This window comes from Marmota flaviventris, chromosome 2, assembly GCF_047511675.1.
Source record: "Marmota flaviventris isolate mMarFla1 chromosome 2, mMarFla1.hap1, whole genome shotgun sequence".
Classification (NCBI taxonomy): Eukaryota; Metazoa; Chordata; class Mammalia; order Rodentia; family Sciuridae; genus Marmota; species Marmota flaviventris.
The window spans coordinates 36454767-36482758 of NC_092499.1; the positions used below are offsets into that span (position 1 = coordinate 36454767).

Consider the following 27992-nt stretch of genomic DNA (forward strand, 5'->3'; position numbering starts at 1 on the left):
GCTGGGAGGACTGAAAGCACTGGTAACAGAGGGAGCTATCAGATTACATCTGGAACCTGTTGTAAAAACATCTTCAGAATTAACCATAATTTTGCATGCACAAGGCCCTGGGTTCAATCTGCAGCACCACAAAAAAAAAAAAAAAAAAAAAAAAAAAAAAAGAATTAACCATAATGCTCTCCCTCTTCCTTTTCTGACTCCACATGAGGAAGGAGAACCCAGATTTTTTCCTTCCAGGTTACTTATATTTGATCCTTTGGAGTGAGGATGAGAGAGTAAATCTTGTGAAAAGTTCTCTGGGGAAGCCATTGAAAAGGCCCACCTTTGGGTGGTGGCAACAATGGGCATAGTTAAAACGAACAGCTTGTGTTTTCAGGGGACAACAGAAACCAGAGAAGAGTGAAGGGAAAGTAGGGTACCTGATAGGACGTGCTCCAACAGTGCTTATGACTTCAGGGTAGCCATTCCACAGTCTGAACTGGAACTGGGAGCTCCAGAGGCTTCTTTATCCCCAAGACTTTAATTACAAATCTGAATCTCTAGCCCAGACTTTCTTAGACTTAAAAACTCAAATGAAAAAAAAAAACTCAAATGACTACTAGCATTTCCACTTGGTTGTCTCAGAGATACCCAACACCCTAAATTGAGCTCATTTTTCCTGCTTCCTGCAACTGGCTCCTCCAGCACCATTGGCCACTTAGTTGCTTACACCAGACACCTAAGCATCAACCCTATATTTTCTTAACTTCAAATCCTAGAGTCCTATCAGATCTGCTTCCTAAATATCTTTCAAGTCTGTTTTCACCTGATCACTAGTATATAGTGTCTGTCTTGTCTCTCTTAAACCAAAGCAAGAGTGCCCAGACAAGTCTGTCTTCCTCCAAAATCAATCTTATACCCTGAGGTCAAGTGATTCTTTTTTTCTTTTTTTTTTTTTTGTGTGTGTGTGTGGTGCTGGGGATCGAACCCAGGGCCTTGTGCATGCAAGGCAAGCACTCTATCCACTGAACTATATCCCCAGCACCTCAAGTGATTCTTACAATACATAAAACTGATCATCTCATTTTTCTTCTTAGAACCTTTCAATGAATCCTCACTGTCCTTGAACTAATGTATATATTCTTTTTTCTCTTTCTCCTTTGTACACGTGTGCATGTATGTATTTTACTAGGAATTGAACCCAGTGGTGCTCTACCACCCAGCTACATTCCCAGCCCTTGTTATTATTATTATTATTTTGAGATAGGGTCTCCCCAAGTTACCCAGGCTGGCTTCAAACTTGTGATCCTCCTCCCTCAGTTTCCTGAGTAGTTGGGGATTACAGGAGTGTACCATCATACCCAGCTAATGTCTTTCTTCTTTAGGGTATTTTACAAGGTCTCTCTTGACTCTTCAGACTCTTTGCAATTTTCCCCTCCCCAAACTGATCTGCAGTAAAAGTACTCTCTTTTGCTTCTGGGCTTTTGTAGATGCTGTCTCCTGTTTGGAATACTCTCCATGCCTCTTCCCTTCTGGTTAACTCCTCACATCTTTCAGGTATCAGTTTAAACATCACTGCCTCTGAGAAGCCTTTCTTGACTTCAAGAGTAGGGTAGCTAACCCAGCTACATGCTGCCATTGCACTCTGCATTCCTACATGGTCTCCCTTATTACAACTTATTTCATTGCCTACTCAATTTCCTCACTTCCTGACTAAAAATAAAACCTGATCATCTAGAACCTTATCAGCAGTATATCTGTAATACATAGTACCTGACACCTACTAAGCAATCAATATTTGTTGTTAAGATTGAGTGAATGGATATAAGGCCATTTTACTTCTCAGTGCTTTCAACAAAAAAGCATGTGTGTGCACACACCTACATCTTCTCCAAAGTACAGCTTGGTTGACAGTATGAAAAATAACTATGTGTATTCTGTTTGGTCATAAAGTGGGAGAAAAGCCGACAGTGAGACATTGGAACTCTTACAGCTTTAATTTCCTCATCTGTAAGATGGAGATAATAAAATCTTCCTTATATAATTCAATAAGCAGTAGTTATTATATCTAGATTCCAGTCCCCAAACAGTGATGGAGTCCACCTTCTTTTGCTCATAAGAATCAAGCCCATGACTGAAACTTACCACCAGGTGGCAGTATTACCCTGGACTGGTCCATTCTGCTTCCTCTGCAGAACTGGACCTGCAGTCATGGGGAAGCAAAAGGTACAACCAGGGCTGCTTTCCCTGAGCCTTGGGGGAAAATGACTCAGAGAGAGAGAGACATGTGTCAAGAAGGGTTGGTATTTCTTAGACCCATCCTCCTTTTCTCATGCCATGCTCCTCCGTGGCACTGTTTATGCTTAGGAATAAGCATTTTCTGGCTTGCCATTCACAGTGAGGGTGTTTTTCCCCTTCTAGATAAGTCTTTCACCCGACCAGAGAGAGCTTCTAGCTTCCACTTCCAGGAGAGACTATGTTAAGAAGTGAGTCAAACTTTCTTTCTCAGACTGCAGAGGGCTTTTCATTATTCTGGGAAGCCCCACAGTCACCCATTTATGGGACAGGGAGAGTGGCAGAAGCCAGAATTATTCTTGGTTATAGACTTCACTCATCCTTTTCCACCTTGATTTCGATGAATGAGTTCAAGTCAGGACAGCAGGTTTTGTGGGGTTGGTCAAACGATGGAGAGATGGGTCCATTCTCATTTCCTCCCTCTTCTTCCTCATCTTGGAAATTAGGATTGTAAAGTTCTGGTGGAAGGAGCTGGGCTTCAGCAGAAGGCAGTCTGTCTGAGGGAGGCCCATATACACGGTTGGCCTTGGTGCCATGCTTAGAGTTAGCATCCAGGTGATAGCAGAGCTCTGTGAGGCGCTGGGCCCGGAAACGAGGAGAGCGGGCAACCCAGACACCTGGCTCATTAAGACTGTCCTCCTCATCAGACATCAGCTCTTCTGTCACATCTTTCCACAGGTTTTGGTCCTCAGGTCCAAAATGCCTCATGATGCTGGATCGGTTGGCAAAAAGCTAAGATAGGAGCACACGACAGACATCAGGAAGAGAAACAGACTATGGATTAGGTTTGGGGAAAGGGTTTAGGTAGGATAGAAGGCAGTGTAAAGTCTGTGCCTAGGGGAACCCAGTTTCCTGGTCAGATCTTAGAATTGGCTCACCCTCTTTTCTCCTCCATCAGCCTATGTTCCTGGCTCTGAACCCCATTCTTAGACACTATGTCTGCTGGCTCTTCTCCTGGCACTTCTTAGGATTTAGGGTTTAACATCTTGAAAGGAAGGCCTAGAGACTTACCCGGTATCGGCGACTTCGAAGTTTCTTCTCCTCTTTTTCCTTCAGACCTTTAAAGGGGTTCAGGGAGTTTCGATACTCACGCCTCTTGGTGAGGAAGTAAGCCACACAGGCTCCTGAAGGAGGGAAGGAAAGCAAAAAGAAGGGTCCTTCAGAAGTGGTCCCCAGCCCTTTTTTCTGCCCTACACTAGAAGTTTAGAATCACTATTTAGATGATAGGCTTCCTTGACATACCCACTAGCATCTATTTAGTCGTCTTTGGTTTAATACCCTTTGCCCACCTCCATCTCCAACACCGACACCTCCCAAGTGATCTCCAACACCAACTCCTCCCAAATCATCTCCTGCTGCAAAAAGACAACTCCAGTTGCTTTCCTACCTCCTCCTCCACTAAACTGACACCTATTGTCACTGTGTCGATAGCAGAGTTCAAGTACTTTTTTAGTGGAAGCTTTCATAATACTTCAGCATTAGTTATAAATATTAGAAGAGAGCAAGGCCAAGCCTAGCTTCTGACCTCAGATTAGGGCTCTACATAAACATAATGCATGATGGTCTTTAGCCCTTTCCTTCTATTTTTTTTTTCTTTCAGACTGAGTAGGGGGGAAAAAGTTGACTTGAGGTAACCCTGTGAATACATGTAGGTGAAAAGAATAGTGAAAAAAAAAGTATTTACAAATACTCTATTTTCAACAACACATAAATCTTCCCCATTATGCCTCTTTTCCTCTGGGCAAGAATCAGGGAGTAAGACAGAGGGAAGAGAGGATGGATGGGAGAAAACTCAGTTTTCCTCACCTTTCAGTTCTTTATCAGTATAATTGTGGGGACTGGTGACCAGCTCCTGCTTGAGCTTTTCCAGAAGGAACTTCACTACTGAAATATTCCAAGAGGACTTGATGCTGCCACAGAGAATAGAATGAATGAAGCAGTAGGTTTTTTAAAAGCCAGACAGAGACACCCAGCACTAATTAACTTTGTGGTAAATTCCTCCTTGGCCTAAGACAGGATACAGGGGCAATGGTAAGGCCCCAGCCTCATTGTTGGATTGCAGCGACTCCCTCTACTTCCCTCTCCTTAGCAAAGTACCTTGTGATCTTTTTTCCTCAAGTACCATACCTTTCAGACCCATTGAATCTCTTGTCATTGGTGATGTGGTTATGCACATTGTGGACCAATTTCTAAGGGGGAAAAAAAAAAAAACAGAATAAATCCAGGAGTGGATATTATGAAAACCCTCTTCTGGTCCCTAAGGTAAAAGACATTATTCCTACAGGATTCTCTGCCTGAATCCTTTCCAAAGCCTAGATACTTTTTTTTTTTTTAAAGTGTATGTGTGTGTGTGTGTGTGTGTGGTGCTGGGGATCAAATAATCCAGGTCCTTGTGCATGTGAGACAAGCACTACCAACTGAGCAACATCCCCAGCCCTAGGTATCATTTTTGTAAAAGGTGAAAGAGTTATATGATCTGAAGAGAAACTAGAGTATAAGTAACATTTTTGTAAATGACCTTTCTTAGAATCTGTATCTTCTCTTCCCTCCCTCCCTCCCTCCCTTCCTTCCTTCCTTCTTCCCTCCCTCCATTCCTTCCTTCTTCTCTCTCTCTCTCTATCTCTATCTCTGTATCTCTTTCTTTCTGTACTGCATTTGGAAACCAGGGCACTTTAATACTGAGCCACATTCCCAACATCCCCAGTTCTTGTTATTTTTTATTTTGTAACAGGTCTCCCTAAATTGCTGTGTCTGACCTCATACTTGGGATACCCCTGCCTCAGCTTTCTGAGTCACTGGGATTGTAAATGTGCCAAGTGAGCATTTCTAATGTCCCCCACTTTTTTTTTTTTTTCTTTTTCATTTATTTTGTGTCAAGACTCCAGGGCCTGTTCTGTCTTCTGCTTCAGAGTAATGTGATCACTAGAGCAGTTGGTGTCAAACAATTCATGAAATACCCCTAATAACAAGGAAGAGAGCAAATTTATACCAAAACTACTGTAAGTGAGTATTTCTTAAAGTCCCGTACTCTTGCAAACTTGTATTTCTTTCTTTCAGTGCTGGGGATCAAACTCAGGGCCTTGTGTACACTAGGCAAACACTTTACCACTGAGCTGCACCCTTAACCCATCTCTTCCATATTTAAAACATTCTTCAAAATATATTTGCATTTATTTGAATATAAAAATGTCTTCTGGGGCTGGGGTTGTGGCTCAGTAGTACAACGCTCGCCTAGTGTGAGGCCCTGGGTTCGATCCTCAGCACCACATAAAAATAAATAAATAAAATAAAGGTATTGTGTCCAACTACAACTAAAATATAAATATTTTTTAAGGGCTGGGGATGTGGCTCAAGCGGTAGCGCGCTCGCCTGGCATGCGTGCGGCCTGGGTTCGATCCTCAGCACCACATACAAACAAAGATGTTGTGTCCGCCGAAAACTTAAAAAAAAAAAAAAGTCCTCTAAAATCTTTTTTTTTTTTAATTTATTTTTTAGTTATAACTGGGCACAACATCTTTATTTTATTTATTTGTTTTTTTATGTGGTGTTGAGGATCGAACCCAGGGCCTCGAACGTGCTAGAAGAGTGCTTTACCACTGAGCCACAACCCCAGCTCTGTCCTCTGAAATCTTCTAGTAAAATTGATGACCCAAGATAATGTCCCAGCTTTGGCCATGGCTTTATATATCCCTTTGCATATTATCATAAGTCCCAGGGGCACACATACCATAGTCTGATAAACACAAACCTAAAATCACAAAAATGTGAATTGGAAAGCACCTTGGAGACTGTCACCAACCTCCTTTTCATGTCATTAAGTTTCTGTTTTTCAGTTTTGCTCAAAACACATCTAAATGTGCATTTTCCATTTTGAGTCAGCTGATCCTATTATTAAACACGTTTAATTGTTAAAAAGTTTTGCCTTACATGCACCAAAAGTTGAACCCAGTTTGCCTGTACTTCAGGTATTTGAAGATGGCTTTCATGGACTCCTTAAGTCGTCTTCTTTTTTTCATTTGATACCAGAGAGTGAACTCAGGGGTGCTTACCCACTGAGTCAGATCCCCAGCCCTTTTTATGTTTTATTTGGAGACAGGGTCTCCCTAAGTTGTTTAGTACTTCATTAAGTTGCTGAGACTTGCTTTGAACTTGTGATACTCCTGCCTCAGCCTTCCAAGCCACTGGGATTACAGGCATGCACCACCACACTGGCCTTAAGTCTTCTTTTGTCTGACCTGACACCCCCCAATTCCTTTAGGCATTCCCCATAGTTTTTAGACATATTCATCAGAATATGTCTAAAAATATACAGACATAATATAGGAGGCTCTCTGATTTACCAATATCTCTCTTGCAAAGTGGTACCTGGGGGTGTAGCTCAGTGGTAGAGTGCTTGTCTAGCATGTGTGAAGCCCTGAGTCCAATCTCTAGTTCACACACATACACACAAAGCAAAATGGCATCTAGGACCAAATCTAACTTGGCTAAGATCTGGTCAGAGGGAACATTACTTCCCAACTCTATACTACTAGGAATAAAACTCAAGGTGGCATTTCCTAGCAATCCCATACCTTCTCATAACATCACAATTGGTGCTTTGAACTTTTTTTTTTTTGTACCAAGGATTGAACCTAGGGCACTTTACCAATTGAGCTACATTCCTAGCCATTTTTATTTTATCATTATATTAACTTATATTTTTATTATATTTAATTTATTTTATATATATATACACACACACACATACACGTATGAGACGTGTGTATATGTTTTTTGTTTCTTTATTTTTTTTTGCCATGCTAGGGATTGAATCCAAGGACACTCTACCCCTAAGCTATAATCCCAACCCTTTTTTTATTATTAATTTTGAAACATGATCTTGCCAAGTTTTCCAGTCTGGCCTTGAATTTGTAATCCTCCTGCCTCAGCCTCCCAAGTAGCTGGAATTACAGGTGTGTACCAAAGCACTCAGTGCTAGCTTCATATTTGATATTGTTATTTACCTCTTAGAAGTCTAAACTTAGGGCTGGGGATACAGCTTAATTGTGGCTTTGATCCCCAGCACCACACACACACAAAAAAAAAAAAAAAAAAAGAGAAGAAGAGAAGAAGAAGAAGAAGTCCAAACTTAAAGACACACAAAGGAAGGTGAATGCTTCAGGAAGAATTTGGGAAAGTTTCCAAAAAAAAAACAAGGAAAAAAGGGATTTATATAGCTTCTAACTCAAGTGGCTTGGAAGAGATCAGGTGATAAAACTCAAATCAGGCTTAAAGTGGAAAGGGAGAATACTCTAGACAATAAATGTTAAGACTGTAGAGGCTGCTGGCTCACCTATCTCCTCAGTGAGCTAAAAATAAATGTTTCTCAAGGGTAGCGGGAATCTCCAGCATTCCAAAGAATTAAGGGTTCTGGTTTGCTCCTTTTGGTTCACAAGATAGCTAGCAGATTGGAGAGATGGCTTTTTGATTCCTTCCCAGAGCTAAAGATTGGAATAGTCAAGATCTATGCTATCCCTCCCTTTCCAAACCCACATTCTAACACAAAAACACTTTAAACTTTTTTTCTGTGACAGGCAGCAATATTCCCTGACCGAACCTCTAGATCCTTTTCAAGAGCTATAATAGAGAGCATGATGAGCAAGCACTGTCCTGCCACTAGGTCCCCAGATCCACTGATATCTCCAAAGGGAAGGAAGAAGCCAGGTCTCAACACTATACCTCTCTCTGGAGACAACAGGCAGAAATGGAATAGAAGTGATAGAAAATCTTGATTTTTATACAAATTATAGTTATCACACATTTATTTATGATTTAAACAATATGAAGTTTTGGGAAACCCCTTGAAATGCGTTTTGAGACACATGCCTCCATTTATCTTACTGACAGCAGGAGTAGCCTCCTTGGCTACAAACCCATGACAGAAACTTGCTCCTGTTCTTAAGTGAAATGTTCTTGAACATAACTAAAATTCGAAGTCACAGTTAAAAACAAGTTGTCATTGATTATGAATGGTATATTTCAGGGGGAACAAAGAATCTCTGATATAAAAGCAAATAAAATGAAAGGAAGAGTAAAAATGGGATATCTGAGGGGAAAAAGGAAAGGAAGACTGAAGCAATATAAATAAAAGGTGTTTAAATGGTGATCATTATTTTCAACCTTTACTAAGACGTAAAAAGAATGGGCCATCTAGTGTGATGGGATTTAGGCTGATTTGAGTGAGATGGCATCCAGTCCCAACCAGGACATTCCAGTCACTTTACGTCAGCCATTATGCAGAGAAGGTTCAATAGGAACATTATATGGCTAAAGAACATCCCTATAGTTATTAGAAAGTTTTGGGACAGAGTTGATCCAAAACACTGTGGTCACCCTAGAAGATGATTTTCCAACCTTCACACAACTGCCAACTGTTAGGGGGCTGGGTATGCACTGTAGCATGTTCAGCAGAATACCAGTTCTCTACCTGCTATATGTTAGTAGCATTCTCCCTTCCTTCCACCCACCTACCAGAGATAATGACAAGAAATGTTTCCAGTAGGTTCCAGATGTCCCCTGGGAGGAGGATTATCCCAGGCTGAGAATTACTGCCCTAGAAGACCTTTAGGTTTGGATCATTTGCCAAGATGGGGGCTCCCAGCTGCACAGGGTGTTCCTAAGGGCTCCCAGCTATTCCAAGAAGATTTTAAGCAGATGTAATTCAATCTAGTTCCTTCCTGTCAAGAGCTCTTGGAATGACTAGATTCTCCAAATCTGTATAACTGAGCTGGGTGTATAGTGGCCCTCAGCATATTTGGGGTCTGGGACTACCTTGGGACTGCCTGGCTTCTTCACCCACGGGGCCCCTTACTATTTACCCTGCTCATGGGCTAAATTGCCATACTGTGGTGATGAATCTGCTCAATCCCTTAAAGATATTCCTATCAGGATTATGAGAACACTGGAAGATTCCACTCTATTTAGAAAACTCTAAAAACTCGAATGTTAGCAGAGATACTGCCTAATCCCTAGGGCTGTGGAATAATCTCTCTCCTTGTCCCTCCTGCTCCAGTAGGACTCAGGACACCATTTTTTCGTTATAGGAGGCTTAAAATCAACCCACCCTCCCTCTTCACTTCTCTCTCCAGACTGAAGAAAAAAATGATAGAAACTGAGCTCACTTACAGAGAGTACCAGATCCCGCTTTCGCCTGGAGTTCTTCTGCCCACTCCCTCTGGTCCTGCATGGGGAAGCAGTGATCCCTAGAGAGTGCCTCAACTCCCCAGTGCTCCCGGAGCCTGACTCTTCCAAGGCACTGTCCAACGCAGCGGCAGCACTGAGCATGTCCTCAGGGCGGGGTGGTGGCAGCTTGGTTCCATTTTCTGGCACTGACTCTGAAGATGCCCGCTGGATAGCCAGCTGTGTGGCTGGTGAAAGCTGTTTGGCATAAGCTGGGACCAGCACACGCTGTACTGTACCCTCAGAGGCCACATAATCATCCACCAGCTAAAGACATAAAAAAGAATAATCTATTAACCTGCCAGACATAGGGGAACCTGGTCAACTATCATTCTTTGGCTGAGAATAGTGAACAGAGAATGGAAAAAAGTAGGGGAATCTTTAATGTCAATGGCTTATTTCTCTGGGACTCCTATGGGAGTGCTGGGCAAATAATTCTTGCATATACAGGGCCCCTTGTGTTGGGTTCTTACCATAGGGCTACTTACAAGGCCAAGGCATGTTTCTGATGCTTATTTGTGAGCAGTCATTTATGATTTGCTCTTGAGTATAAGAAATGTAGCTTCGTAAGTATTGTGTCTAAAAGGGATTAGGAAGGCAGTAATGACAAGAAAGGGAAACCAAGCAGGAAACGAAGCAAGAAAATTAAATAGTAATAACAATAAAGAGGGAAAATAAGAGGAAAACAGAGAGCAAAGCAGGAGATTCTAGAGAGGAACCCCTAGAGAGGCCATGTGGACAGCACCCCTTACCTACCCTCTGTTCCCTTTCAGGGGCCAGTCTGTGCCCTCACCTTGATCCTGGCCTGGCCATAAACTGTCGAAGTCCTGACATCCAGCTGACTGCCTGTGCCCTCATTCAAGGACATGCAGGGCAGGGAAAGGAAGGAGGCAGAGAGGGAGGAGAAAAGGAGGGGGATTTCTGCAGCCAAGAAAACAAAACAGTGGAAGTGGTGGTGGGGAACCACACACACACACACAAACACACACACACACTCACTCACACACACACACACACACACACACACAGAGAAAGAAGTGGGGAGGCGGCTGAGATTTATAGACCTGTGAGCTGCTTTCTGCGCTGTGAAATCTAATTCCATCCTGTCGGCTTGGAAGCTTTCCCTGCCTGAATGAACCCATGATTCAGGACACCTCCTAGCTTGGTACCCTCTTGCCTCTTGCCTTCTGGTTCCTTCTCCCTGAGGCGCAAACCACTGAAAGTCCTGACCAAGCACAGTGACTATCATCACAGGGCTGTGCCTTCAGGAGAGCAATGGCCAGTTGTGGTGTCAGCTAGAGAGGAGGAGGGGAGCTTATACACTCACTCCTCAGATCCAGCAGATGGGCTGGGAGTTTCCTCCCTCTTGTCCACCCTGGGTGAGCCTTGTCAAGAAGGGAGAAGGAAAAGAGTGAAAGCAGACAGAGGATAAGGCAGAGAGCTGACAGACCTTCCACCGGCCCTCAAGTGGCAACACATCTGTTATTTTCTGTCTCTATGATCTCTATGGTTGCTCTATCTCCTTTTCATACTTCCATGTGTGACATTCTGCAGTTCTTACTCTACTCATCCAGCATTTTTCCTGCTCATATGGCCCCTGAGCAGCAAAGAAACTGAAATAGCACAATGTACTTCGATGTCTTTTCCTGCTCACAAAATATGCTCTCCATCTGCCTCCTTCTTAGCTTCCCTTTCTCTCTACATGCCTTCCTCTGACTATTCAATCTCAATCATCCTTTCCTTTTGACATTTTATTTCCTTTCCTCTAATTCCCTGTCCCTTACTGCAGTCTTCCCCCAACATAAATGTTCCCCTTTCCACATAGACTCAACTTTCTTCTCCAGGACTAATGGTGCACACCTGTAATCCCAGCAACAAGAGGCTGAGGCAGGCGAATAGCAAGTTCAAGGTCAGCTTCAGTAACTTAGCGAGACCAAGCAACTTAGTGAAACACGATCTCAAAATCAAAAAATTAAAAGTGCTAGGGATGTGGCTCAGTGGCAAAGCCTCCACTGGGTTCAATCCCCAGTAACAAAACAAAACAAAACAAAATTTATTCCTTCCTCAAACCCTTCATTTCCACTTGCCTCTTTCCTTCCCTGTACTTGTCTTCTATTTTCCTTATCTTCATCCTCTCCCTTTTGCTTTCTCCTTCTCTCTCTCCTTCCTTTTTCTCCCCCTATGTCCCTCTCCTTTCCACATTCCTGTCTCTCTATACTGAACTCCTCTTGGCAAGCAGAGGGCCCATGATAAAATATGAATGAGCCGCCTGTGCATGGCAGCAGGCATTCTCGCCAGGAGAGGCAGAGCCCTGCAGCAGCAGAGACAGCTGTGGAGGAGAAGGTGCCATGCAGAGCTATTGAGAGGGAGGGGAGGGCACCCCAGCACCACACACACAGAAAATGACCTCCTGCCAAAGAGGCTGATGGTTCAGGAAGAAAACAGGAGTGCTGAAGGCAGAGAAATTTGATGCTATTCTGTATTATCACAGATATAAACAAAGATTTAAAAATGCAAAGAGAAGAAAAGGAAGAAAAGAGAGAGGAAAAAGGCCAGCAAAAGCAAACTTGCCCTGCTGCCATACTCACCGGATTGAGCAGAGGGGTCCCCTCACCCCCAGCCAGAGCACATCCTGGGAGCCTCATGTCTCTCTGAGAGGCTGGGAAGCCCAAAGGCCCAGGTCCCACTGCTGAGGCTGACCCCAGCTGCCACAGCTCCTCAATTGCCACCTGCACACCACTGCCCACACTGTCACACTCCTCCTCCACGACAGACAGAGTCTTGCAGTTTTCCCTGGGACTTTCCTTGAGGGGCCCAGGCTCCTCTGTTGGGGGACTGTGGACCCGGCTCTCCCCGTCTTCATCAGGGGTGCACACCTTCCCTTGTCTCAGCTCACCCACTTCCTCCTGGAGCCGTTTTAACAACTCATTGTTGGCCCGGGCCAGACCCAGAGCAGCCTCAGCCAGGCCCACTGCCTTATCCACCCGCTGGTAGATAATATGCAAGAGCTGCTCAGAGCTCTGGACAGCCAGGCCATGTCCAGTCACTGTGATGGGGGTGCTGGCAGGAGGGTTCCCGCCCTGTGAGCCTGCGCTGCCTCCGCTATTCTCACTTTTACAGGCACAGCAGCAGCATCGGGCCTCGCTGCCACTGGGAGGGGAGAAGAGAATGGTGGCACTGAAGGACATGGCTGATAGGCACAGTAACAACCGTGCTCACTCGCTGGGCTTCTCCCAAAGGTGCTTTGGTCAACTGGACTTTATGATGTTGAAGCACTGGCCTCTGTGGATTCACTTTTCTTTCTCATGGAGGGTGGTCAGAGGAGTCGGAACTCCAGGTTGTGGGTTCTGTGAAGGAGGAGTAGGTAAGCCGTGAAGGAGCACACAGTCCATGGTTGCCTCTCATGGGCCTGCAGAGGAGAGAGAGACGCCTTCTTCTACTGGCAGATCCTGTGCTCTTCTAACACAACACACTGGGTGTCACACTCACCCCTTACTGAAAGAATAAAGCCAACAGGGGCCTTCCTGATCAACATGGTTTCATTCTTCCTACACTCAAGCATGGAACCCCCTACCACTGCAACCTGAGTAACAAAGGGAACTCCAAAGGACCCACCGGCATCTGGAAAGATTAGAAGATTAAGGAAGAAAATGAAGATTTGTCCCCTCCTCCTCCCTATCTCATTCCCCCTCCCCATACTAGTGATTGAACCTAGGGGTGCTCTTCCACTGAGCTCCATCCCCAGAACTTTTTATTATTATTTTTTTATTTTGAGACAGTCTCCTAAGTTGCCCAGGTTGGTCTTGAACTTGCAATCCTCTTGCCTTAGCCTCCTAAGTCACCAGAATTATAGGTATGCGCCACCAGGCCCAGCTCTACCTTACTATCTTTACTATTTTATTGCTTTGACATAGTCCTTTAAGGAGTCCAGAACAATTCACGTAGGTTATCTTATCTGCAAGACAGTGCTAAGAAACACATATTACCCCAAATCCAGAAAAGAGACATGCAAAGAAGTTATGTCTTTTTCAAGGTCAAAGGAAGACAGCAGAATCCAGTTATTGCTACTTTCAATCTAGTGTTCTAGTTTTTTTTTTTTTAAACATACCATTTTTTTGTTGACATAAAGAATCCTTATTCTACCCCCCTCTCTATAATTTTCATACACATGCATTCAGAGAAACAATAATACATCGATCACTGCAGCCCTCAACATGCAACCTTTCACTATTATATCATTAATATTTGGGGGATGGGGGTATGGAAAGAAGTGAAAAGCTGGATCAAGAAATTGGGCTGGGGTAACCCAGGGCTGCACAACTCCCTTGCTCTCAGAGTTGCATACCTGGGCCTCTAGCCCCTGCAAAGATTAGCTGCCTTGAATCTACCAGCCAGTAGCCCTTGGAAATAGGCTCTGGGTTGCCCTCACTGCCAGTTCTCAGATTCTTCAAGGGAGGAGCAGATGCTCAAAAGGAATATCTAAATAGCTAAGTGTTACCCATTTTTCCCACATGATCAGTCGCTATAAAAGGAAAAATGAGAATACCAGTGATAAACCAAACTGCCTCTCTTTTGAATTACTGTAGTTAAACAACTAAACTACTTCAGGAGAAAAAAATGGGTCGTGGTGGGAGTTTGATTTGTACCACTGAGAACACTCCAAGGAACTTAAATAAATATTGTCATTTTCTAAATGATACTTGATTACAGAAAAAAAGAATCCTTCTGCCTGAAGCTTTGTAAGTGACAAAATCTTAAGTGTGTTTACATTTCTTCAAGTGATACATTTCTATCTTATTTTATAAATTATAACATAACATCACAATTAAAAGGAAAGGAGGAGGTTAAGAGAATTTTCCATATATTGAGGTTTTGGGTTTGTTTGTTTCCAAATCAGCAATCTCATTTCAGAAACAAGCAATATCAGTACCTCTGAGGTACTAAAGCATAAATCTGACAATGCATTTAATTATATTTGGTTATTAAAAAATAGTCTTTAATTTGCTCTTTTTACCCTTTTTATTGAAGAAACAGCTTTTTTATGGCAGATATTCACTTCTTACAAGAACTTAAATCCATTTACAGCTTTCCTGTCATTAGAGCCACCAGAAGGCATGGCTAAACCTGAAACTAAAGGTTAAACCAAATTAAAACTAAAGGTTAAAGGAAAGCACTAAGCGATTCTATGTCAATTTATGGATGAATCATTTATGTATACTTTTCCTTCCTAAATAAAGGCCTACACTGTTCCTGCAGATTTGTTTTTTGATTTTGTTTTCAAACCAATATGATGCAAAGAACATTATTATTATTATTATTTTATTATTATTATTATTATTATTTTGGTACTAGGGATTGAAACCAAGGGTACTCTACAACTGAGTTATATCCCCAATGCTTTTTATTTTATATTGAGACAGGGTCTCACTAAGTTGCTGAGGCTGGCCTCAAACTTGTGATCCTCCTACCTCAACCTCCCCAGTTGCTGGGATTATAGGCATCAGCAAAGGGTTTAATATTTTTTTGTACTTTTTTTTTTTTTTTTTCCAGTGCTGGGGATCAAACCCAGGCCTTGTTCATGCTAGGCAAACATACTACCACTGAGTCACATGCCCAGTCCCAAATGGTTTAAATTTTTTTTTTTTCTTTCTGTACTGGGAGTTGAATCTAGGTACATTCTACCACTGAGCAACATCACCAATCTTTTTTATTTTTTACTTTGATACTGGGCCTTGTAGGGCCGGGCATGTAGCTCAGTGGTAGAGCTTGTCTGCATGCCCAAGGCCCCGGGTTCAATCTCCAAGACCACTAAATTGAGGGAGGGGAGGGGAGAGGAAGGAAGGGGAGGAGAAGGCTTCACTAAATTGCCTAAGCTGGCTCCAAACTTGAGATCTGCCTTCCTGATTCAGTCTCCAGAGTAGCTGGGATTAAAAATATGTGCCACCATACCTGGCTAAGTGTTGTGTAAGCCTCAAGACTTCCCTCTTCTAGGGGCTGGGGATATAGCTCAGTTGGTAGAGTGCTTGCCTTGCCCTGGGTTCAATCCCCAGCACCAAAAAAAAAAAAAGACCGCCCTCATCTATCAAATGGCCTTCTTTGGCCATCTTTCTGAAATAGTACTGAACTGTAAGTTTAAAAAAAAAAAAAAAAAAAAGGAGTTCTCCTCTGATCACACCACTTATGAGTCATGTGAACCTGTACAAATCATTTCACTTTTTAAAAAAAATTTTTTTAGTTGCATTTGGATACAATACCTTTATCTTATTCATTCATTCATTCATTCATTTATTTATTTTTATGTGGTGCTGAGGATCTAACACACCGCCTCATACATGCTAGGCGAGTGCCTTACAGCTGAGCCACAACCCCAAACCAAATCATTTCACTTTTTAAGTCCCAGTTTTCTCGTCTCTGCCTGCTTTCAGTGTTTTTGTGAAGATTGCATATAACATATGCAAGGTACCAACAGTCACTGACATATGGTCAGTGTTCCACAAAGGAATGAATCTACAACCTTTTTGTGATCCAACCAGGGACATCCATCCTGATTCCCTTTTAATAAAATTTAATGACTTGAAATAAAATTTGAGGAAATTTGACTTAAATTTATTCATTTATTTAGATGCTGGGGATTGAACCCAGGACCTCCCACATGCTAAACAAGCACTCTCCCGCCAAGTTACACCCCTAGCCTGACCATAAATTTAACACCAATTTCTAATAAACAATAAGTTCAAGGATAAGAATGCATCTATAGATATGAAACCTGTAATGCAACTTAGAAAGGTAATTGAGGAAACAGAATTTACAATTTACTTACTATTATGACCTAGACTTAGACTAAAGAGAATACTTAACTCAGCTAGTTTTGTTTGTTGCAGTACTGGGGACGGAAGCCAGAGCCTCCTGCACGCCAGTTATTTATCACTGAGCTACATCTCTGTTCCTTTTTCAAAAAGTGGATTTAAGACAGTGTCTTGCTAAATTGCCTGGGCTGTGCTTGAACTAGTGATCCTCCCGCCTCAGCTTTCAGAGTAGCTGGGATTACAGGTATGCACCAACAACTCTACTGGCTAAAAGTATTTTCCTATTGTCAGTTCACTTTGTTTATCAATTTCTTTTCTGCTTCTTACTTTGTGTATTATCATACTATGTCCATTTTAAAAAATGTTACATTAAGGGCAAAAAATAGGAGTTTTCTTGAATTAATCTATCTACATTAAAAAAAAAAAACTGGTATAGTGCCCTGTAGCACAATGAATATTCAAATGACTTTTGGTTTCCATGGACACTATTGTGGACAATTTCCCTGCTTCCTGATATAGTCTCCCATCTAAAATCTAAGATATAGAAAGAAATTGGGGTCATCAAATAATAAAGGAGTATTTCATATCACATTTACAAAGCAGATAACTTAAATGTGGGAATACATGATTACAAACAAATCAAAATAGTAATTTCATTAGCTGCATACCTCTCAATTAGAAAAAAAATGAACAAGTACAAAGAAAAAAAAGAGATGTTTCTAAAAATTCTCTACAAGTAATACCATGCCACAGGGTGATTAGCCAAAATGGATTGCCAACTATTAAATACTCAAATGAAGGGAGAACAAGGGCTGTTTCATGGGAATGTCTAAAGAATGTGGAATGTTCTAAACATGAACTATCTAGAAAACAAAGCAAAACACACACAAGTTCCTAGAAACATGGAATAGACAGAAAGCTGAGGAGTTGATTCAAAATAATAGACCAACAGAGTAAAATCGGGAGGAAGAGTTTGTACGTGTGTTTGGGGCGGTGTGGGGGGGTTGTTACCAGGGACTGAACCCAGAGTGCTCTACCACTAAGCCTCATCCTAAGCCTTTTTTTATTTATTTTGAAACAAGTTGGTTAGGCGGGCCTTGAATTTGCAATCCTCCTGCCTCAGTGATCCCAGCTGCTGGGATTACAGATGTGTACCATTGTACCTGGTTGGAGAAAGAATTCTTTCTTTCTTTCTTTTCTTTTTTTTTTTTTAAACAGAGAAAGAGAGAGAATTTTTTTTTTTTTTTTAATATTCAGTTCTCGACAGACACAACATCTTTGTTTGTATGTGGTGCTGAGGATTGAACCCGGGCCGCACGCATGCCAGGCGAGCGTGCTACCGCTTGAGCCACATCCCCACAGCCTGAGAAAGAATTCTTATAGAAGTAAAACCTCCTCTGAGCCAGGTGTAGTGGCACACACCCGTAATCCCAGCTAGTTCAGAGACTGAAGAAGAAGGATTGCAAGTGTGAGGTCTTGGGTTCAACTCCAGTAAAACACACACATACCTTCACATAAAAACACACACACAGCTTTTCTCAGCTGGTGGGCCATATGAAAACAAGTGGCAGGCTGTATTTTGCCAATCCCTGGAACTGTTAGAGATTAGAGGATTATTGGTCACAGCTAATGAGAATGAGGACCATGGATGGAAGGTTTGACACCCTGGGGGAAGAACTGGTATTTCCTTACTTAATAAAGATGGGGGATAAAAATATTGGTCAAAGATAGCTTCAAATGTAAGCCTGGGGCTGGGGATGTGGCTCAAGTAGTAGTGCGCTTGCTTGGCATGCGTGAGGCACTGGGTTCGATCCTCAGCACCACATAAAAATAAAATAAAGATATTGTGTCCACCTAAAGCTAATATTAAAAAAAAAAAAAGATTGTAAGCCTGTCAGGCACAGTGGCACATGCCTGTAAACCCAAAATCTTTGGAGGCTGAGACAGGATGATTGTGAGTTCAAAGCCAGCCTCAGCAATTTATTGAGGCTGAATAATGATTAGTGAGTTTAATCGCCCATATCAAAAAAAAAAAAAAATTAAAAATTAAAAAAACACAGGCCAGGGGCTGGGGTTGTGGCTCAGTGGTAGAATGCTCACCTAGCATGCATGAGGCACTGGGTTCGATCCTCAGCACCACGTAAATGTAAAATGAAGATATTGTGTCCACCTAAAACTTAAGAATAAAAATTTAAAAAAACAAAAAACACAGGCCAGGGCTGGGGATATAACTCAGTTGGTAGAGTGCTTGGCTTGCATGCACAAGGCCCTGGGTTCGATCCCCAGCGGCAAAAAAAAAAAAAAAAAAAGATTGTAAGCCTGAGTGCCACATACAGGATGGCACTATGGACAGAATAACAAAAATAAGGCAGTTGAGGACTGGGGCTGTAGTTCAGTGGTAGAGCGCTCGCCTAGCACATGCGAGGCCCTGGGTTCGATCCTCAGCACCACATAAGAATAAATAAATAAAATAAAGAAATAAGGCAGTTGAGGTGAGGCACCACTATGTTAGAAAAGATGAGTATTTAACATGCTACATTTCAACTGATGGCAACATCTTTCAGCATAATGTCCTGAAAACAACTAGAACTGAAAAATAAAAATGAGAAGAAGGTCTGAGATGGGTATTTAACATGCAAATTTCAAATAATGGCAACATCTTGTTTTTCAGTGGACAACACTTCTTCATAATATCAAAATTCAAATTGATAATGGAACTTTAACACAGACACTACTGCATTTTTTTGTTTGTCTGGTACTGAGTATTGAACCCTAGGATGCTTTGCCACTGAACTACATTCCCGGCTCTTTTTATATTTTATTTTGAGACAGGGTCTCACTAAGTTGTTTAGGGCCTCACTAAATTGCTGAAGCTGGTCTTGAATTTGTGATCCTTCTGCCTCAGCCTTATGAGACACTGGGATTACAGGCAGGAGGCACTGGGATTATAGGCATGAACACTATGCCCACCTCTACTGCATTATCTGTTAAAATTTGCATCATTTCTAACATCCTACACCTAATGTTGCCGCAGTCCGGCTGCAGCAAAATAACGGGGGTGGGGGGGGTGACCAACAACTTGTGTACATTGATACAGCAGGAGTGGGAGCCATTTATTGTAGGACAGGAGGGGTATATATATATTCCACACAGCTTATCTTAATTAACATAAACTAGATACAGCAGTCAACCAATAAGGAATCTCCATACTTAATGGCTCGCTGGCCACCTCACAAACCACTCCCTCTGGCAAAATGCCAGGCGCCATCCCGATTTGTTTACAGACCCTAACATAATGTAACTACTTTTTTTCTATAATAGCCCATTTAACCCTGCCAACATTATTTACACACCTATACCTTATTCTGATTATCTTTATTTTACTCTAAAAATATATAAACTTTTTTTTTTTTTTTTTTTTGTCCTGTGCTAGGGATACAATCCAGGGCCTCAAGCATGTTGGGTAAATGCTTTAACATTGAGTTCTACCCCCTAATCCTCAAAACATATATCTATTTAATTTACTAATACATGAAGCAATCCATGGAATGTCTGGCAAAGCAATGGTTAATACTGATAAATTATGTTTATATAAATTATTAAATATTAATATCATCAAATTTTGCCATTTCAGACCACTAGATAATTTATTTCATTTCATTTAGAGATGGGGTCTTGCTATGCTGTCCAAGCTGGCCTTGAATTCCTGGGCTCAAGGGATCTTCCTGCTCCAGGCATAGCCAGCCTCAGCAGCTTGGGAGGCTGAGGCAGGAGGATCTCAAATTCAAAGCCAGCCTCAGCAATTTAGCGAGGCCCTAAGCAACTTAGTCCAACCCTGTCTCTAAAATATTAGAAGGGCTGGGGATATGGCTCAATGGTTAAGTGCCCCTAGGTTCAATCCCTGGAAACAAAACCAAAACCAAAACAACAAAAAATGGGATCCTCCTGCTTCCACCTCACACATATGGCAGCCCAAGGCCTCGGGAAGCAATCTCCCACTGAGATATACTCCTCACTCAATAATTTATTTCAAAACCAAGGGTTCCATGGGTGTGGTGGCACACACCTATAATCCTGGCAATTTGGCAGGCTGAAGCAAGACGATTGCAAATTTGAGGCCAGCTTCAGTAATTTATAGAGACCCTAAGTAACTTAGTGACACCCTGTCTCAAAATACAAATAAAAAAATAAAAAGGGATGGGGGATGTAGATCAGTGGTAATGTACCCCTGGGTTCATCCCCAGCATGTATGAATGTATATCTGTATATATTAATCAATCAATCAATTGATCAATCAATAAATGGCTGAGGATAACTTGGTGGTAAAGTTCCCCTGGTTCAATTCCCAGTACCACAAAAATTTTTTACAAAACAAAATAAAGTTAAAGGTCACATTTTGTTCAAGAAAGTAAAGATAGCCAGGAATGGTGGTGTACCCTAAAGTCCCAGCAATTTGGAAGGCTGAGGGCTGGGGATATAGATTAGTTAGTAGAGTGCTTACCTTGCATGCACAAGGCCCCGGGTTCAATCCTCACAACAACAACAACAATAAAAAAAAAAAAAAAATTGGGAGGCTGTTTGCAGAAGAATCACAAATTTGAAGCCAGCCTGAATAACTTTGTGAGATCCTCAGCAATTTAGCAAGACTCAAAATAAAAAGAGCTAGGGATGTAGCTCAGGGGTTAAGTATTTGGATACTTAAAAAAAGAGAGAGAGAGAAAGAAAATAAACTAAGACCACCATAAAGCAATACACATGCGTTTTGTAAAATGCTATCAACTTTTAGAATTGGATGTTAAGAAAAAGATTGTCAATCTTATGAGTTGCCAACACAAAACCCCAGTTGTCAAACCAAGGTTTGTATAAAATGTATGTATTTGGGGTTGATTTCAGTATTGGTCTAATTCATACATGTGAAATGAGCCTATAAAATGTATTTATCAATATACTTCTACTTCACAAATATTTAGATAAAAAAGAAAGAAAACTCATCTCCTTTAGAGATAGTTTAGGGTGAAACTGTCCATAATCTTAAGTATCCCTTTCCTCTCTAGTCACATGTATTTTTGTTAGGACTAAATATATCAAAATCTTGGCAGTTCCCTGGCTTGCTTTCTCTCCATCTGAGTTTGAATTTTCTGCATGATTGAGTTCACCTCCAAACTATGAAAAACAAAAGTTTTCTTACTATTTAATAGAATGTGTGTGATATGGTATCCCTCAGATGATATATGTTCTCATAATGGGCCTTTGACTCACTCAGGGTCAGGCAAGAAATGGACTTTCTTAAATGTGATTACTGAAAGCACAGCAATTCATATCATAATCTTCATTTTGAGAAATAAAAAAGGAAAATGGCCACTTAAAGCTCCTGGTCTGCTGGTCAGCCCTGCTCCTCCACTTCAAGGTGGAAAATGGCTCACCTGTTAGAAGATTCTCTCAAAACCTATTCGTATCAGAAATGAGCTCTTGATCACACAAGAGCAGGTAAGCAGATACGACAGGATACAATTTTCCTACGTTTTAAAAGAATGACCTGTCTAATGAGGTGCGAAAAAATCTAAGACCTCATTATTAAGTGTAAAAAAAGAATTGTAGACCCAGAGGGCAGAACAGGATCTTAAACAAAATAAATCCAAATAATCCAAAAATTACAAGTTTACTAATACAGCATGGAAAGAGGTTTAAACCCAGCACAGCAAAGTCCTCTTTTACATTTGGTGGTAAGATTAAAAATTCAGGTTTTCGTATAAATGTGTCTGATGTAAAAGACTTTCACTGCATTTCTGAAATGGGAACCTAGCTCCTAGAAATTTTTTCGTGTGCCCATCAAGCCCTCAGTAAATGTTAGTTGATTAAATATTAGACAAAGATGACAAAGTGGGCACAAGGGACAGTAGAAACACCCCGACGAGACAGTGTGATTCAGTTACAGACAGGGTGAGCGCAGTGACGATGGGAGCAGAAATCCGACCCTACTCGCTAGGCTGCAGGGGACCCGCCACTGTCCCCTGGCAATCCGGGGTAAAGGGTCATTCAGGGACCCACAGCGGACAGCCCCGTGCCCGTAGGGAGGTCGGGGACTACGCTGGGTCAACTACTTTGGTAGTCACCAAAGCTCTGAGGACTTGGGCTAGGGGATGCGCTCGCCGCAAAAATACAGACGGGGTGCCACATAAGCGGGTGTCCCGCGTTACCGCATCCGCTGACTCAGCAAGGCCGCGGCGTGCGCGGAATGCCAAGGAGTCAACAGCGCCCGCCCGTGTACCTGGCCAGCGCACGCACGCGGCGAGGAACCGCCCGCTTGTCCTCTGGTTCCCAGTGATTGGCGGAGGGAAGACAGGGGTGTAGGGCCAAGAACGCCATTGGCGGCAATTCCCAGTCACTCCACGAGCTAGGGAGGGGAGGGGGCCTCATCAGGGAGGAACACGACTGCGAAGCGTTTTCAAGGCCGCCAGACGCCATCTTTAGCTCCTTTTTTTTTTTTTTTTGTTTACTTATTTCTGTCCTCCGCTGCTCACAAAGCTGTGTACACGATTATAAGTACAGTGGCCACAAATCAGTTTTATATGCTTGGTGGTGGCTGGTTTTAGTTACTGAAGGCCTTGGATACAGATTTTTCTACATAACGCTTGCAAAGTGGCAGTTCTTATTAGTTAAAAGAAGTTTTAATCTCTAGGGGACCCTAGGATTCCCAAGCCGAATCAACTGAGTTTAGCTTTACTTTGCCTTGGTAAGAAAGCCAAGCCAACGAAATATTCGCAGAAAGGATTCTCCCCTTAGAAACTCATAGTGAGGACATGGAATATGAACGAGCTACATTCCAAGATGTAGACATTGAATACCTAGGAAGTGGCTGTGTACCACTCTCCCTTTTCTGGGAAGCTAAATCGTGTACATAATAATGTGCAGTGATGTGGGAGACTTAAGGCAAAACCCCATTAACAATCCTGTCACTGCTATGATTACAAAGGTCACCAGAGTCAGATTAGACTAAAAAAAAAAAAAAAAATCCAGGTCTAGGCTTGTGGAATGATCCACATTAGAGCCAGTATTTATTAAGCAATGATCTGACTTGCAGTTTTTGTGAATAAAAATATACTTGGTACAGGTAAAAACAAAAACAAACAAACAACAAAAAAAAAAAAAAAAAAAAAAAACACAAGAGAGCTCATCAGGGTCATTTTCATTATAATAAATTCAAGACCTTGGCAAGTAAGTTTATTGCAGTTGTCACTTAAGTGTCTTAAATGTCGTTTGAAATCGAGTAGGACACTAGCTGAGGAATGGATAGGTATGATTATCATCATACAGAGGTTTTGAACCCTGTAGTGGATCCTTCTATCTCCTGGTTGCTGCTAGTGACATTCCAGTTTCTCCCTGATCACCCATATACTTCCTATGCTTTCAATCCAATATACAAATATAAATTTGTTGTAGGTATTTTCTATATGACTTCTTCCTAATAAGGGAGACTGGTCTTATAAGAATGAAGTGACCATACATATACTCCTATAGCAAGGATGCTCTGCTCTGAGACTGTTGTTTTCTCATTCATTTTTCTGAGTCTCTTAGGGAGAGAGATTTTAATTCTAAAAATGCAACATTATAACCAAAAATGCATTTCTTGTTTCTTCTATCACTTGTTTTTGCTTCCTTTTGGCCCCAGAATTGGACCTGCCTGGATTTTTTTTCTGATACTTTGCCAGCTGTGGAGCTTTTCAAACAAATCCCAACCAATAAACGACCATTTTGTCAAAAAGCCAAGAGAGAATTTCCCTTCTGAACACATCAACCAAACCACACATAAAGGCCAAAATATACACAGCTGTACATTTAAGAACGTGAGACAATAAAAAGCAAAACCACTTAGGCAAAACAGTCACTAAAGGTAGCTTTGAGCCACAGATTCAATAAATTGCCTCCCCTCATTTGCCACATGAACTATATACTTCCTGATAATTATTTTTCACTAATCTGATCCTTTAAAACAGGAGCAGAAAAATACAGTAAATGCACATAGAATGAAAGTGCCTAAGTATGATAAGCATAGGGTTTCTTCTAAGCTCTAGTTTACACATGAAATCCTGTTTTGATCATATTTGGGAATACAACAGAAAAAAAAATTCACATCCTAGGGTTTACGTGGAACACATAAAAAGAATCACTTCTGAAAATCTGATATGGCACATATACACATATTGTACATATACACAAAGAATAAACCCCAAGATAATTTTTTTACAAAATTATGCTTTAAGAAACACACACACACATACACACACACACACTCACAGAGAAATGTCCTTGTGAAATTGTGTGTGCAAGACACACGGTAAGAAGGTATTTCCCCTCTCTCCAGGGAAATGAGTAACCCAATTATAATATCCCAATATTTTTAACCTATTGGACTCAGACAATTGCCACATCTAAGCCACCTGGTTTTGGTTCTGGGGAAGATGTGTAAAACGCACGCTAGAAGGCTTTTGTGAGGGAGCCTCAAATCTCTGCTTCCTTCGATGTTGCCCGTGGCAGAAATTTACATTATCCCTACACCCCGCAGTAAAAAAGAAATCTGTACTTCCCAAGCGGCTAAATTTTAAAATCCCTTAACCACAAAAATTTACCAGTTCTTAAAATGTGATAGCAAAAAGAAGAAAAAAAAAAAAAAACTCAGTAAATTTGGCTAGAAACAGTTGCACACGGCCATTCTGTTCTCAACTTCTTGGTATATTTAAAACCTTGACCAGGAAAAAGAAAGAGGAAGAGAGAGAGAAAAAGAAATGGGGGAAAGAGCAAATTCCTCTTAGCAACAGTTTCCTCACCCCAACACTGCCACAGATCTCTATTTTTAAAAATTTTGAAAACACACACAAGATTAAGGAGGGAAAAAAAATGGAAAAAGGATACCCGAAGGTCGTATGGCTCTTTGTATTCGTGTGTGTGCAAAAAGGAGGACTCGCGGAGCCCAAGCCGGCAAGCCCCGCCCCTCCCCGGACGCCCGCCCGGATTGGCCGCCGGCGACTGAAGGGCGCCCCGCCCGCGAGCACACGCGCCGCGCCCGAGGCACCGGCCCCGGGGGCCCACGCCGGCCGCGCGACCCGCGACCCCTGCAGCCCGATCCCACAGCCTGGAGGTTCCTCCCGCCCTCCCCGCCTCCGCCCGCTTCCTTTCACTTTCTCACCGGCCTTTCACCCTTTCCCATCTCTTTTTCCCAGTGAAACAAGGCCCAGTCACCAACATAAAAATCCAGAGAAAGAGCTCTGACACTTGGCCAAACTTGGTAAACTAACTTGTTAGCAGAATCATTCTAACCTAGGATTAATATCAGGCCCTAGCTCCTGGATTCCAGGTGGAATGTCTCTGGGTCATGCCTATTGCTTAACACCCTCACCTTTCAATGTACCTTCCCATGTGTGACAACGTTTAGGTTAAAGAAATAAGTCTTTGGGTATATTTTTACAGCCTGAGCCCCCAGTTTTTCCTATTTGGCAAAGATCATATTCTCAAGAAGCTAAAATGGCATCCCTTTACTTCTTGCAAAAGACCAGTTGCTTATACCTAGATGATGATGATTATCGGAGGATTATTGAAACTGGGGGTGCTATATTATTCAGCTACATTGCAATCCTTTTTATTTTTTCTGTTGAGACAGCTTTACTAAATTTCCCAGGCTGACCTCAAATTTGCAGTCTTCCTGCCTCAACCTCCTGAGTCACTGTGATTACAGGGGTGCACCACCAGGTCAGGCTTCACCTAGAATTTTACTTTATTTATTTACTGGGGATTAAACCTAGGGGAGCTCTAACATTGAGTTACATTCAGCCCTTTTTATTTTGAGAGACGGTATCACTAAATTGTTCAGGCTGGCCTCAAACTTGCAATCCTCCTCCCTTAGTCGCTGGGATTACAGGTGTGTGCCACCGTGCCTGTTAAGAAAGGACTGTTGTAAATTAAAGAACAATGAGGAAATATGGAAAGTAAATGCAAAGTGTGAAATGAGTCAAAAAAGTTATAATAGTCATTACTAGCATAATTCAGGGAAATCAAATATGGCTTAGATATTAGATAATTTGATTGTATCACTATTAAACAGGAAGGTTATTGGCATTACCAATTTAAAAGAAACTGAACTGAGTTTATTCCAAGCCAGTTTATCCAGCACCTCCCCAAACACATTTTGGCACTGACCATCAGTTAGGCCATATGCTTGCCTTCATTATTTTTTTTTTTCCCTTAGTTTGTTCAAGCTAGGCAATAGCTTTGTCTTTTATCTGAAAATGAGGTACTAACTAGCATTTATGGGTTTTTGTTTTGTTTTTTGGTGCTGGGGATTGAACCCAGGGTTTCACACATGCCAGGCAGTTTTTATGTTCTTAGTGTTATAGACTTTCTGCGTTTTTGTTTTCATTGTGCTGGGAATTATACGCAGGGTCTCATGCATGCTACGCAAGCAAGCACTCCAGCACTGAGCTATGTCCCCAGCCCTGTATTTCTTTGTATATGTTTTCCACTTAATCATTTTAAATTTTTATTTATGTAGCTATGCTGGGGATCAAACCTAGGGCCTTGTGCATGCTATAGGCAAGTGCTCTACCACTGAACTACATCCCCAGCCCTTTATAATTTATTTTCAGACAGGGTTTTGCTAAATTACCTACCTAGCCTTGAACTTGCAATCCTCCTGCCTCAGCCTCCTGAGTAGCTGGGATTACAGGTGTGTGTCACCATGCCTGGATATTTTCTTGGCCAAGGGGCTGGGGACATACTTGCCTCAAATGCACAAAGCCCTAGGTTCAATCCCCAGCACCACAAAAAAAAAAAAAAAAAAAAAACAAACAAAAAAAAAAAACCTGGCTTTAAGATCACCAGGATCTATTAACTTTTTATTTTTTTCCAATGCTAGGGATTGAACCCAGGGCCTTGTGTATCCAAGGCAAGCATTCTACCAACTGAGCTATACCCCCAATCCAATTATTAACTTTTGATACAAATACACTTGGGACTTCTCACATTCTCTCTCTCTTATTGGTACTGGGGATTGGACCCAAGGGTACTTTACCACTAAGTTACATTCCCCAGCCCTTTTTGTTTGTTTGTTGTTGTTGTTTTTTGTTTTTTTTTAAATGTGGCATTTATACACAATGGAGTATTATTTATTTATTTTTAGTTCTCGGCGGACACAACATCTTTGTTTGTATGTGGTGCTGAGGATCGAACCCTGGCCGCACGCATGACTGGCGAGCGCGCTACCGTTTGAGCCACTCCCCAGCCCCTGTTGTTTTGTTTTGAGACAGGCTTTCCCTAAATTGTCGGGCTGACCTTGAATTTATCTTCCTGCTTCAAACTCCTAAATCCCTGGAATTACAGGCTTGTACCACCATGGCCAGTTTGGAATCTCATATTCTCAATGTGCAGATGATCCGTTCTCAAAACTGTTAGGGTAAAGGGAAAACAGAAATGTTTATTATTTTAATGAACAACTGTAGAGCATTTACTTGGTGCCAGGCACTCTGTATTTCATTTAATCAATTTTTTTTTTTCCAGTATCCAGTGGACACAACATCTTTAATTTATTTGGTGCTGAGGATCGAACCCAGCGCCCCGCACATGCCAGGAGAGCACTGTTACGGCTTGAGCCACATCCCCAGCCCTGCTATTGGGTATTAAACCCGGTGTGCTATACCACTGAGC

The 27992-nt window shown here is 41.9% G+C and overlaps 1 protein-coding gene across 4 annotated transcripts; it reads right to left on the reverse strand.

Annotated features, from left to right (window-relative positions):
- Positions 1 to 1957: 1957 nt before the first annotated feature.
- C2H14orf93 (chromosome 2 C14orf93 homolog) lies at positions 1958 to 27728 on the reverse strand. 4 transcript variants are annotated; one of them, XM_027920138.2, is made up of 7 exons: positions 27621 to 27728; positions 12081 to 12901; positions 9439 to 9759; positions 4402 to 4463; positions 4081 to 4184; positions 3286 to 3398; positions 1958 to 3006 (listed from the first exon to the last, which is right to left on the reverse strand). In XM_027920138.2, exons 2-7 carry the CDS (start codon positions 12678 to 12680, stop codon positions 2587 to 2589), a joined length of 1620 nt encoding a protein of 539 aa, XP_027775939.1. In that variant the 5' UTR covers positions 12681 to 12901; positions 27621 to 27728; the 3' UTR covers positions 1958 to 2586. The 4 variants fall into 4 exon arrangements, with proteins under 4 accessions (XP_027775939.1, XP_071463857.1, XP_071463859.1 ...); XM_071607756.1 differs by lacking the exon at positions 27621 to 27728 and adding an exon at positions 25209 to 25264 and having other exon boundaries at positions 12081 to 13113; XM_071607758.1 differs by lacking the exon at positions 27621 to 27728 and adding an exon at positions 25209 to 25231.
- Between the last annotated feature and the right edge of the window lie 264 nt (positions 27729 to 27992).

Excerpts from the sequence above, each read along its gene's own strand:
- C2H14orf93 (XM_027920138.2), bottom strand. The coding sequence starts at position 12,680 with ATGTCCTTCAGTGCCACCATTCTCTTCTCCCCTCCCAGTGGCAGCGAG. Across the intron at positions 4,464-9,438 it reads AGCGGGATCTGGTACTCTCT|AAATTGGTCCACAATGTGCA; the intron begins GTAAGTGAGCTC and ends TTTCCCCCTTAG. Across the intron at positions 3,007-3,285 it reads TTCGAAGTCGCCGATACCGG|CTTTTTGCCAACCGATCCAG; the intron begins GTAAGTCTCTAG and ends CTCCTATCTTAG.